The sequence below is a fragment of the Pteropus vampyrus genome, unplaced genomic scaffold, assembly GCF_000151845.1.
Source record: "Pteropus vampyrus isolate Shadow unplaced genomic scaffold, Pvam_2.0 Scaffold876, whole genome shotgun sequence".
NCBI lineage: Eukaryota > Metazoa > Chordata > Mammalia > Chiroptera > Pteropodidae > Pteropus > Pteropus vampyrus.
The window spans coordinates 33,000-47,041 of record NW_011889657.1 but is presented as its reverse complement, the minus strand read 5'-3'; the positions used below and the strand labels follow the sequence as shown (position 1 = coordinate 47,041).

At 35.3% G+C, this 14,042-nt stretch overlaps 1 protein-coding gene across 1 annotated transcript in view; it reads left to right on the top strand.

Moving 5' to 3' along the window:
- Window positions 1–7,314, top strand: part of LOC105309838 (protein kinase C-binding protein NELL1) — a 241,562-nt gene extending 234,248 nt beyond the window's left edge. The window contains exon 9 of the mRNA XM_023526447.1: window positions 7,271–7,314. Coding sequence (XP_023382215.1) covers window positions 7,271–7,299 — 29 coding nt within the window. The 3' untranslated portion in view covers window positions 7,300–7,314. The remainder of the gene's footprint in view (window positions 1–7,270) is intronic.
- Window positions 7,315–14,042: the final 6,728 nt, after the last annotated feature.

Below are 14,042 nucleotides of genomic sequence, written 5' to 3'. Positions count from 1 at the left end.
TACACAGGATATTTCCACTCAGCCTTTAGGAACTAATCTGAGACTTTGAATGTCCACGTCATATACGTAGATAACTGTGGGAGTGTTTGTTTCTTCATCAACCTGATTAGTTAAAATCACCTGTGCTGGCCGAGTCCTGTTTTCGCCTGTTAACGCTACATACACTAGGTACCACACTTTTTATCTCTTATCCAGAATGCCTTGCTTCTGAAAGAAATTATGGTACTATAAAAATACATTACTGATTTTGGCTTTTAAAAATAGCGTAAGATCAAAGAAAGTATAATTCATGCATTCAGATCTTCTGCTGTGATGCATTCTTGTCAAGAGGATGGAAGGAGGACTAAAATCCCTTGGTTTGTGCCTCATTTTAAAGAGTTTTGCTCTGTTTCTACTATGAAGTCATTTCATGAGATTCAAGGGGGAATTACTGATGTGGAACCATACCTATGTCTTTACCACTTGGTTTCTCTGGGTGATTTTATTTTTAGCAAACGTTCCTCACTGGGAGCTTATTTTCTTATTTCCGTTTGGTTCTATTATTTTTTCACTGACATTCCTCCTCAAAAAGTCTTATTTATTTAAAATAATTTACTATCAAAGTTCTTTTGGTTTATTGCATCCCATACATAAAGCAAGTCTAACTATTCACGTTGAGCTATTGTTAGTAATTTTCAAAGGTTGACTTTAGAAAGCATTGCAGTATTTTCCAGCTAATGTCCTCTTGGGGCCATTATCAGAGGCAGACCCTTCCTTGGTAGTGATCTTCACTCTGGCTTCCTATGATAACTCTTGTGGTTTTTTGTCTTTCATTCTAAACTGCTGTGAATAAGATCATTTATATCCCAAGGTTAAAAGTTTTCAATGGCTTTCCTTGTCCGTAGCATTAAATTGAAACAACTTACTAATTATATATTAATTGGGGATCTTTATATATTGAATAGTAGGAAACAACTCAAACTAACTTAAACGACAAAGGAAATGTACTAATTCAAGCAGCTGAGAAGTGCAGGCGTAAGACTGATTTTGAGAGAGGGTTGACCCGCTGAGTGTCAATGACATTATTGTGACCAGTTTTCGTTTTCTTAATTTCTTGGCTTCATTTATACAGTATTGCTGCATTCTCATGTAAAACCTTTCTCTGTGGTCTGAGAATGTCTGTGAGCAGTGACATGCTTTTCAGTTTTATGTCCTAAGAAGAAAGAGAGAATTTACTCCTGGAACAATTCAAACAAAAGTTCTGGGATTAATTGTTGTTGGCCTGAATTGACCCGAGTTAAGTCTCATGCTTTTTCACAATAATTGTAGACAATGAGATGGAGCTTTATGGTTGGCTTAAGCCAGTACAGGCTTACTCCTGAAGTGGATATTGGATCAGTTCTTCCCAAACACCAAGAACACAAAATTTAGGATATTGTTAGAAAGGAGGGAGTAGCTCGGTTGCTAATTGACAAATACTCATCACAGATGCCCTCAAAGATAGCATGTGTCCCTTCTTGCTTCTGACCTTCTAGAGTACCAGTCTTCTCCCTTGCTCAATATTCTCAGTTGCACTGTCTTCTTCTCACTGCTTGGACATGCTGAGCACCATTCTTGCTTCAGGGCATTTGCTCTAGCTGTTCCCTTTGCCTGGAAGTCTCTTCCCCCAGCACTTCACATGGCCTGCTCCTTCTCATTCTTCAGATTTCAGCTTAAAATGTTACCCATCTTTTGACCACTTACCTAGAATAAATCTAGTAGTGCCTTCTACCCACTCACTCACCCCACCTTAGTTACTCTATGTTGTCCTATTTATTTCCTTTATAGTATTCATCAAAATCTGTAATAGTATAGTTCATTTACTTGTTTGCTTAATATTTATTGTCCGTTTACCAATTATATTTTAAACTCTATGGGGAGAAAGATTATATCAGTCTTATTCCATGCCAGAAGCTTAATATGTAGAAAAATGTCTGAGAACACAATTGGTATTTAATAAGTATTTATTAAGTAATAAATAAATGGGTTCTTAGAGCCATAAAAAAAAATCTCTGTGTTAAAAGGAAATTAAAAGGTCATCTCTGACAAATGGCCATCTAATCTCTGCCTTAACAATCCTAACGACAAGGAATTTACTATCTCCCCAAGCATTTTGTTCTATCTTTGAATATCTCTAACAATTATAACATTCTTCCTTTTTACATTGAATTAAGAAATAGCATCTCATCATGACCCAGATGTTAGTTTTTTTCCTTGAAGTCCAATTTGTGTATGATATTCTTTCAAGTTGTTGAAGATGACTATCACATTCTCCTCCCTTCCTATGTCTTGTTTTCTTTTAAATTTAGATTTCCTCACCATCCTTGTGACATTCATTCACATGCTCCAGTTTGTGTATTTTCAGTCATGCTCAGTGATACATACAATATTATTTATTGTCCATTGAGATTGATTTTTCCTTCCTTGTTTTAGATACTGTAATTCTCTTAAATTGTCCTAAAATCTCTGTGCTACTAGTTCTAATTTAACCTATGGCCAGTTAAAGCTTGTAAGTATTTTTCCTCAAGTATTGCTATCAAGCCTCATGGCCATCAAGTAGTAAAATTATGTATATTTTTAATGAATCGTCTTTCATTTTTGTTGAAGCAGGCAGAGAATTATTTTCTGTGAGGAGGTCAGGTAGACATTCAGGCATTTGCATTAGTTAAATTTCTTGAGTCCTGCCAGAGGACTTTATTGCTGCCTTCTTCCCAGATATTTGTCACAGCATATGATTCAATTCTCTATTGGTAATGTAGTATATCTGCTCTCTGAATTCTGACGAGAGATAAAACCTTGGCACTATTATATAATTCTTATCAGAAATTCAGTATTGCCTGAAGGATACTTAGTCTATCCATCATTCCAAATGCTCTAAATTATGCCTTTTAATCTTGCCAGATCATTGGAGCAAAGTCTTTTGGGACCTTGGCGTTTACTTATTTTTTCCTCTTATAGAACTACTTTTGTCAAGTGGTGTTTGGGTTTATACTAATCTACGCTGAGGGATGTGATAGGGAACAACCAAATGACACTTGTTGTTATTTCTGTGGTAGGGACGTTGTTAAGGATATAGTTTCGGTACCATATAGAGTATTCTTTTTTGTTATGAAGATCTAAGAGAAATTTTTCTGTGTCAGGATCACAATGAAGAAAAGCTGATGAGCTCTTGAAAGAATGGCTTGTTCTTATTTTATAATGTTGTGTATATGGTAACTGTCTATTTTTTTTCCCTTATCATTTGACTGTTAGGAAGCTTAGGACTGTATTTTGTCTCACACATAATAAAAATGCAGGAATGTATGGTATGCATTTCTATTGCTGATATTAGTGTTGACTATTCTCATACTATACTTCTTTTAATATTAAAACATAAAATATGTTTTATAATTTTCTGTTATATGATGAGTTATGCTAATTGATACGTGCACTCTTTTCCATCTCCTTTATTTATTATCTTTGAAGAACCCCTCCCTTACTCCATTGGAGCCTAATGGGACAATCATAATTCTTTGGTCACCTTTTGGCATGGAGGTGGTCATGTAACAAGTCTGAACCCTTGGACATATGGGTGGGAATTTGATCCAAGTGAGATCAATTAGAATAAGCCCAAGTATTCTCTGTTGGAGATGTTGGAAAAACCTCTCACCCTTTTGGTTCATAACTGCAGGAGTGTGGGCTTCCAGCCACGAGTGGCCATGTTTTCTTCCACATGGTTCTCTCCTACATCGCTTGACTGTGACTTTGTGGTAAGAAACTGGCTAACAGGCAGATAGAAACAGAGGCGGACAAAGGTGAGAGAGCGAGCGAGCGAGCGGCAGGGAGGGAGGGAGAAAGAATGACCACGAACATTTCAAAGACATAATTTGAAATCTAATTAGAATGGAAGGCAGAGTTATCCTCACATGTGACATTTCGATGCAACAATATATTCCTATTTTTTCTCCAACAAATTAGATTTGATTTCTTTCACGTTTACTTAATATATATAAAATTGTCTTTTTAATTTACTGTATGTATTTTTGTAAGCTTTCTTAAATACTTTATTGAATGTGTGTATATATAAAATGTGCATTTTTTTTATAGACAGGAATGAAAAAGATTACATTTATGTAGAGATGAGTGCATTTTGTGACATTCATCTCCATCCATATTCGTGGCCTGCTATGGTTCTTTTAGATTTAAATTCTATTTTCTAATACTTTTTCTGCTTACTAACATGTTATGCTTCATTTGTATATGCATCAGCAGTATAACACAGATGTCTGTGTAAATTATTGACCAAAATGATAAACATGGCAGATTTGGGCACGTACATTTTAGAGACCATTCTACAGGTAGGTATAGCCCATGGAATCCAAACCTATCCATCCTTGACCTTATGGCTCTGCTCTAAAAAGGTTTTCTTGATATTCTGAAACATTATGTTTTCTATGTTTACTTATTTTACTAATAAAATTATCTTATTAAACTTTGATATCAGTTTCTATAGAAATCCTAACAAATGGTATACCTTTTAGCCCTACTTTTCAGATTTATTTTTCTGATCATAAAAAAAATACATGCTTACTGTAGAACTTGTGTGTGATATAAATATATATAAAAAAGAAGGCAAAATTCATCTCTAATTTCACCCAGAGATGACTCTTTACTTTTTTGATAGTATACATTTACCTATACAGTAACATTTTGGTAAGCATACAGAGATAATTATTAACTTATCTCAGAGATATCTATTAACTGGTAAGAATATTTTTTTTGTTTTCTACGCACAGAATAAACATACCTTCCCATATATTTTTTAACAAAACTTAATCAAATGTGAGCATGTCCATGCATTATTAGCATTGTTAATGTCATATGGATTGTCTCTATTTTTGGATATTTATGACAGTTTTTTAAATTTTAACTTTGCCTTACAATCTAGAGCCACTGAGGTTTTGGTTCCTTTGCATTTGAATCAGGATATATATGCTACTTATTCCTTAAACTTACCTTATTACTGTAAGGTATTTCTTGGGGTCCAAAATGAAAGTTCCCTGTATTAAATTCAATACTACAGTACTCTTCTCGGGCTGTAGGATATTCATTTGGATTTCTGATGCTTCTCCCTTAGTCTCCTCTCCCAGTTTTTCTTTAAATTAGGTCAGTCTCTTTTAATGCTTTGTTGTTGAATTTGCACTGATCTTTTCTTAGTAAGATATTTTTATTACAATGAAAATGAAGTATTTTTCTTATGACTTTGGCAATTGAAATTACATTTGCATATTTCTGAACTTCCTTTGAACCTGGTAAAGTATACTTTATGATGATCTGGTTTTCAAAGGCTCAAACAATTATATTTCAAATTTGTTTTCAACCATCACTACTGTGAAGGTAGCTGTAAAAGTCCAAGAAGGGCATTTTAAAATTATACCCCAAAGGCTATTTTTTAGAGCTACCTATTGAACACCGTAGGGTCATTAACGCTTAATCTAGCCTTTCTGTCTCCTCAGCTCCCTCCAAATCTATAATTCTAGATTCTGTGTTATTAGATTTTAACTAGTAGCAATTCCTCAGGACAGTTCCAGATCAGTAGACTGAGGAATTGCTAAGTTTTAGCCCAAGCTTGTTATCTCACAGTAATTTTCTTTATGATTTCTGATTTACTGTATCATATGTGGACTGGTGGGGGCAAAGCTACATTTCAACCAGCCAGGTGCAAGGTATGACAGAGGGCTGATTTTGTGGTGCTTCTTTTCAGCTGATCACAAGCTCATTCTCCATGATCACATAACTGATCCCAACTCCTAGTTTACTCTCTCTCCTCCTTGCCTGGCTTTGACAAAATAGTCTTGATTTCAAGTATTATCTCCCAAGTAGTTCTGTTTATATATCTCATCCTGAGTGTGTACAGTTACTTTTTCTTTGTTTATCCTTTTTTTGTGTTCTCTTAATTTAATAATGACATCACTATAGAGATGACCATTTATGGAATATCGAGTATATGCGACATACTGTGCCAAATGCTTTATGTACATGTGTAAGGCTGAGGCTGTTTCTGCACATTTTCAGAAATGTAACTCCTATTTAATTCCTTTCTTAAAGGAAGCTTGCAGCTTAACCTAGATATTTTTGGGTAAAGAGGGTTGGAAAAACTTGATATTTTTTAACATTGGCAGTTCATGAGGCTTTTAAAACTTGACTCTTTGACAGGTGTACGTGTGCGTGCGTCTGTCTACTTTGCCTTGATTTATAGAACACTCAAAACAAGTTTGGGTTTAGAAACAACAGGAATTATAGACTATGACTATTAATATATTAAAATCACATTACAATACAAGTCACTGTGGGATATCCCTAAATAATCAGCCTCCCCCATGTATTTCAAATTTTATTAGACTTGCAAAGATTTGAATTGCCTACAACTTCTCAGAAAGATATGTGAAGAGCAAGTCTGTGGTATGAGACACGCTGTTCAGGCATCCTTGTTTATATGAGTTATTTGACAAGAGGAGGCAAATGGGGTAAAATTCAAGATTCATTGTAGAGGCCAGTGAGGGAAAAGGTAAAAGGTAAATTATAGACTCTTTGGCAGATTTTTCTGAAAATATCAATCAAACTTCCAGTTCTCTGTTTTGCTTATAATTGTCATATACAGACTTATAAAGTACTTTCAAAACTATGTATTTTGTCATTGGAGAATAACACTTTTTCTCCCCTGCCTATCAAAACCCTCCCACATTTTAATACCTTGCATAAGTTCTACTTTCTTCAAGAAATCTGTTTTCCTTACTCCAGGAAGAGGCAGGGATCACTCTTTCCCCTTCAATTCAGTTCAACAGATATTTGAGAGCAAACTGCGTAATAAGCAATATAGATGATAAGATGGATAAGGCCCATTCTTTGTGTTCAAGAAGAGGCAAGCACATAAATAGTGCTTGGTACTGCGTTTGATATATGGTAGGTAGCATTCAATAAGTATTTATTGACTTGATTAGTGCCTTGATATTTATACTGTGTGTGTGGGGCATGTATGTGTGTGTCTATAGTAATGTAGTAGAAGGGAACCTGACCCAGTCTGAAAGTATGTTTTTGGGTTGGGAGCAGATTTAAGGAAGGTTCTTAGAGTAGATAATACATGAACTGTGTGTCTTAAAGGGTAATAATAATTATAGCCATTGCTATATGCCAGGTACTCTCCTAAATGCTTTATATACATTTACTTAATGCTTCCAGTGAAGCAAGCACTATTGTTCTCCCTATTATATAGACAAGGAAATCAAAGCTTTGAGTGACTAAGAAGCTTGTCCAGGGTCATCTGGCCAAAAGGATCCGGAGCCAAGGCTTGATTCCAAGAGACACCACCCTCATTACTGCATGAGGTAATTTTTCATCCAAGCTGAGTCACTATTAAATAACTAAGCCAGGATGACTGGCAGAAAGTAACTGTGTCCCAGACAAACTGAAATGTTTGGCCATACTACCAAATGGTACTTGCTTATTAAATTTCACATTCCCCACAAAATATTTACGGTAGCTTGCAAAAGCCATGTCTTACAGCATTCAAAGTTATTCTTCCCCATCAATCATAACATCTAGTACCACTGTGAGTGGTGAGCAGAGTACACAGTAGATAGCTAAAAGATAGCTATTGACCTTGCTGCTAAATTGAAGTAATCAGATAGTCTAGACCCCATTTGTCTTCTCAAATGTTAAGATAGTCATATTCTCTATCTTAAACAATAGAAGTGAAGGACATACAGTGAAGACGGAAGGAAGGAGAAAAAGTGCTACAGTTGTGGCAAAGCATGTGAGAGCATGGAGGAAATTGGAGGAAGTAAGGAGAATGAAGCAGTGATAATTCATCCTGTTCATTCAGGTTGGGAGACCTCTTGTTTTCAGTCTTTTGTGTGTGTGTGTGCTACAGTTCCCACGATGAATATTCTCTGCGTGTGTTCAGATTAACTACAACCCCACATCGTTTATGATTTCTCAATATGAATACGTAAGAAAGGCAGCAGGTTGAATGTAATTCATCCTGTAATCTAACTCCACTTCTTTCACTTCCTCTCCAGAAATGAAATGCAAGTGAATGAGAGGGACCATGTAATTAGGATCAACTTGAATCCATTCTTATTGACATGCAAGAAGTGAATCATTCTAAATTTCTATACCTTAATTATGAATACTGGCAAATCACTTGTGTGTTACTCATCTCCTATACAATTAGGCCATGCCAGAATGTCTTGGCACCGTGTTTGAAAATCCTGCTTCAGGCTACAAATAGAATATCTTGCAAAAAATTAAGATGCTGTTTAAATTTGGAAGCAGCGTTACCTTGGCCTTCTTTCATTTCCAAAAGAAATATCCTATTTACTTTTAGCTCTTTCCTATCAATTTTGCATTCCGGTACATTTGTGAGCTAGTAGCCCCATTAGCACCTGTAGATGACATCTTATTTGTATGGTTTCTGGGCCTTTCTGCATGGCTGGGTTTTTTATTTCTAACCATTCTTCAATTTCATGTTTGTTCTGTTTCTCCCTTTTTCTATAACTCAAGAGTCAGTGTTAGAGCTTGATTTTATTGTGAATGCACATATGTTATATCCTGATACAAAAAGATATGAAAAGGGATGTTTGGCAAAGAATACTTAATCACTGTAAATATTTCCTGTTGTTACTCGAATTCATGATGAATTTTAATCAGGTGGAAAATGTCCTTAATTGTTCCAATTTAGAATTCAAAAGTAATCTACTGAAATAATGTATAAAAGTGCTGGTTTTAAATTTATGCTTTTCTCATTTTTAGGGTAAAAAATGAGTCTCTAGATAGATATCAGTCTTTCTTCATTGAGCTTCTTCACAATGATTAAGTGATTGTTGGTAACTTTGATGCTACAATGTAGAAAGTAGCTTCAGATCATCATGACAGTGGGGTTATCACTTATTTTTTTTCAGCAGTATTTTGTCTTTGAACACATTTAAGTATTGGAACCTAGTTTTAACATATCTCCTTGGGATGACTGCTGTAGTCAATGGAAAATTTCTGGCTTCCAAGGTTGGCATTGGAGATCTTTAACTGAATGATCTTTGAAGTTGTCTAACCTGAACTCCCAAGTTTTTCTCCATTCTATTCCATAATCTTCACCTTATCTACCAGATACACTCCAGCTTCAGAGGCCTTTGCTGCCAAAACTCCCCCCTCCATTAGAATACCCTGCTATTTCTTCTTGCTAATTCTAGGCTTCTGTATTTGCATTAAAAGGGAATAGATGGTAGTAATAAGGTTTCTTCATCTTCTTGGTGTGAGGATTACCTAAACTAATGCATAAAACAATTTAATATAATGCCTGGTACATAGTAAGTGCTACCTAAATGGAGATGTCATGAAGTTTTTGTTTCCATGAACTTTCTGCACCATCTAGCTCAGATTTCCGACACCTTCACTTTGTTTTGAATTTTCCCTTGTTTCACTGAAGTAAAATTTGTTTCTCTCATGAGGAGAAATGAGATATCCCAGATTGTGAGACTGTGTTGATTGATGAGATGCTTGTCTCAAGAGTCACTTTTGTTTTCCTCAACATGGTCTTCTGCAAATATGATAACAGTTACATTTGTATATCATAAGGAGACTTCATAAAGCTTCTGTGAGCCAAACCTGGTTCATCTGAGGTTTTAAGTGTACACTCTTCATGGGTGACAGCTTCCTGGCCAAGTGTCATTCTAGTAGGCTTAAACCAATTAGTAATTGCTCTTGTATTGAAATAGTCGTTATAACATTTTTAGGCATTTAAATCTGATTCCACTGATATTACCTCATGAAATTAAGATAATTACAAAAGAGAAAGAGGTTATGCACTTTGCCTACATTTGTGTCACATCCCATAGATAGAGAGCAGGCATGGGCCCTCTCTGCTTTATGTTGTCATCAGTCAAAAGCTTGGTAGCACAAATGCAAATTTCTGATGATGTGGATCCTAATGGAAACTTCTTAGACTCTCGTTTGTGCGTGTTTACAAATTCCAATAAGATTGCCAGCAGGAACGAGAAATTCCCAAGGCTGAGCAGTCTAACAGTAAATCCAGGCATAATGAGCTCCTTGGTGGGAATAAAATATAATTTGCCTAACGTTATACTACTAAACTAGTAGTGACAGTGGCACCAAGACTCAGTTTTCCTGGCCTTAGTTATCTAAATGCATTTTTTTCCCTTAGTAACAAGGTATTGACCTCAGATGCAATAAATGGCCCCATGTAGGTGACAGGCTTGCCTGACATTGCTTTTTCTCCAAAGCTAACAGGCGTTACATATAGTCCATGTGCTTTGGCAAAGACTCTAGATTCCTTGAAAGTTAAATTAATAAATCACTATGTCAGTGATGCATAGACTTTAAGCTGCATAATCATACTTGGAGAACTTGATGCAAATGCTGATTCTGAAGCCTCTGCCTCAGAAATTTAGATTTAGTAGACTACAGGTGAGACCCAGGAACCTGCATTTTAAAGACCCCCTAGTGTTTTTATATATGCTCTCTATACTTCGAATATGACTACACCTAGAACTCTGTGGCACTTTTGGTGCTAGCATTGTGGGAAGCACAAAGATGATTGCTTCTCTTATTGATTCTCTTTAATCAAATTCCTCACTGACTCATAAGCCACATAACTTCTGATGCCTCAGTCTTGTTGAGAACTTCTGACTATGTGGCCTCCAGAATCTCTTCATCCTTTGCCTTTTTAAAAATGGAGATGAAGGGGGACTATGGATATTTATTGAACTTGTATGGGTTTGACTTTGTACTATGATTTTACATATGCTTTGTTTTAATTCATCTAATGGTCATTACAGCACTATGAAATAGATACTGCCATTTCTGTCTGAGAGATCCAGAAACAAATTCATAGAAGTCATGGAATTATCCAAATTCACTTGAAAAAATGAATCAGAATTGGGATTCAGATCCAAACTCTCCATTCTTTAAATCTCATGCCCTTTCCATTGAAAAGAATGTATAACATATCAGAGTATTTACCTTCCTCTTCCTCCACCCTGACCCTTATTCACCCAAAGCCATGTTAATCGACTTCAAGGACATTAATGGACTACAGGTTTAAAGAATAATAACATGTTATCTGGTCAAATTGGATTCTTTCTTAGACACTAATATGAGTTGCCTAAAATCGATTAGTGGATTAGTAAGGGTAGTTTTTCCTGCTCCTACTTCTCGAATAAGGATTTCCTTTTTTCATGATGTTTCTCTATTTTCTTGGTCTTGTCTGAGGCCACCAGTTACTAAGTAATTAATGAGATTTGATCCTCATCATCAAGGGATTTGCAATCTAGTTGAACAGAATGAGAATAAATGCAAAATCACCCAGAACACTTCCTGTCCTCCCGTTTTCTCTGAAAGAAGAGTGGTATCCCAGATTATTTTAAAGGCACTTTGCTAGGACATTAACTAATAGCATTACCATGAACAACATAGTAAGAAATTTACGTCTTTTTCAATTCTAAAATTTCCCTACTCATACATTTAAGTAAAAAAAAAAAAAATCAATTTGTAGGAAAATATTAAGTAAATGATAGTAGAGGCCTTTATGATTAGGAGGCAAAAATTGGAATGTAGCCTGTGATAGCTGTCAGAAATAGGGAAGAATGGCTGTAATACTATGAATGACTGAGGTTCGTGAAATGCTGAGGAGTTATGTTCTAATCAGGCAAGGAATAGGAAAAGGGCATAATATCACAGGCAGGTGAGCAAATTTTTCAAACTACCCAGCACCTTCCAGATTGAGAACCATTGATTTATAGAACAACAAATTACTGTCTGGGTTCTAGGCTTCAAGCAGAATAGGAGGTTTGTGATAGTCTTGTTCATTATCACATCAGCAGCTAAAGTTGTCTCTCTGGAATAGTTGTTGCTGGAGATAGGTCCTGAAAACATACGATATGTTGAATATGAAAATGGTAAAGAGAGGATATTTCAGCCAGGGGACTAGCAGAAATATAGGCATAGAGGAAATAATGTATTTGGAGGGTTTTCAAGTACAATTAGAGTGGTTTGATTATATACTATTTGGCTGTTGCCACAATAATGATACAACACAAACCATTTCAAAACTCAAAATGACTTAAGAAATCATTTATTCTCAAGGACCTGTGGGCTGACTGGGGCAGCTCTGCTTCGCGATGTGAGTCTGCTAAGTGTGTGTCTACTCTATGAGTTTCTCATCCTCCTTGGGACAGCAGGTGAGCTGAGGCATGTTATTTTTATGACAAAGGAAAGTGCAAGACAAACCAAACATACCTGCACACACATTTCAAGCCTCTGCTTATGTCATATCTGTTAATATCCACTGGCCAGAGCACTTCACATGGCTGAGAACAGAATTAAAGGGCAAGGAAATACAATCTTCCTTTAGCAGGAGAAAAAAAAAGTTACCTGGCAAAGAAGGTGGATTCAGAGAGGCCTGCAGAATTGGGACCAGTAATGCAATCTAAGATAGACTTAAACATATGGTTGTAATGGAATATAAAATTAGAATGATGATGAATATTGACTATAGCTAATGAATAATAAGTGCTCTATAAGCAGTAGATATTTAATAAGAGTTCCAAGAATGTGTACCGATGAAAGAATTGGAAGTCAGTGGTCTCAGATTTAACTTGATTAACAGTGGTTTCCAGTGTAGTTTCTTGACCACAAGAGTAGTGGGAAGAAAAGAGTACTTTTGAGATGTGAATCTGATGCCCAAGTCCATCTCATCAACTGCTCAGTTCTCTCGCGGTAACGCAGCAGCTCTTTCTTATGTATCATACTCTCTCAGCTCTTTCCTACACAGCTAATTCTGCTGTGTGTCCTTTTGGTCCTTAAGGTTCTTTAGTTCTTGACCTTACTTATTAGTCTTCATTTTTCTGTATTCGCATTTTTGTACATATGTTGTTACTAAGTGCAGAATCTTCTACCAATGCATGATTTTATAATATGCTACAACTCTCTCTTTTGGCATTCATCTTTTAAAATTTTGCTTTTTTTTTTTTTTTCCCTGGCTTATTGCTTTCATCTTCAACTCAGTCGTTGAGGAAAACTTCCTGAATTTTCACCTTCCTTGCTTGTAGTAAGGCATGTATTACTTATTCCTTGTTGCTCCATCAACATTTAGAAGTAAAGAAAGAACCAGAATAACTGTTGGGGCTTGTGCCCCAAATCTGGCTGATTTTAAGAATTTCTTGTAATCCATATTTTTCTATTTTGACTTTTTGATAATTCAGATTATACTCTTTATTTTCATCCAAATCTCATGTATATTTTAATGAACATTTAATTTTTGGCAAGCTCAAATAAATATTCATATTTCTCTAAACTCATATTGTATGGATATTTCATAGATTAGTGTCCTTATATTATCTGTCCTTATTTCATGGAATAGAATATAATCTTTCTTGAAAGGATACTTAATTTTGATCAATGTGCTGTTATTTCCTAGCTATTTGTTTTTTTTTTTTTTTTTCAGAGGGATGCAAGAAGACAATTTGGGTAATTGTTTAAATGTCAAAATTTAAGATAAACATAACTATTAAATAACAAAGCTGTTTAACTAACATCTCCTTTAAAAGGAACACAAATTTAAAGAATAAGCTTATTTATCACTGTCTTTACTTTCTATTTTCAAGAGTTTTTTGAAAAATAATAAAAAATAAAAAAAAAGACTCATCATACTGCCTTAACATATTGAGAAATCATTTAACTAGCTAAGTTTGTGGATGAATATTGGATATTGTGAGGATAGGAATCTTTCTAGGAGTTTCTGTAGAATAAAATACAAGTTTTCATGAAGGATACTACAGATTACTTAGAGATGAGATACAGAAAAACCACACAGTGTGTGTGAACTGTTTCTGTTTGCAGTACATTGAATGATGACAGCTATACAAACTATTACTAGTTTGGATAAATGAAGAATAATGTTTATTTCTAAGACCAACTTAGTCTTGGGCTTTAGTAATGCTTATTTATCTAGTAGCCATAGTTACCATCCACCC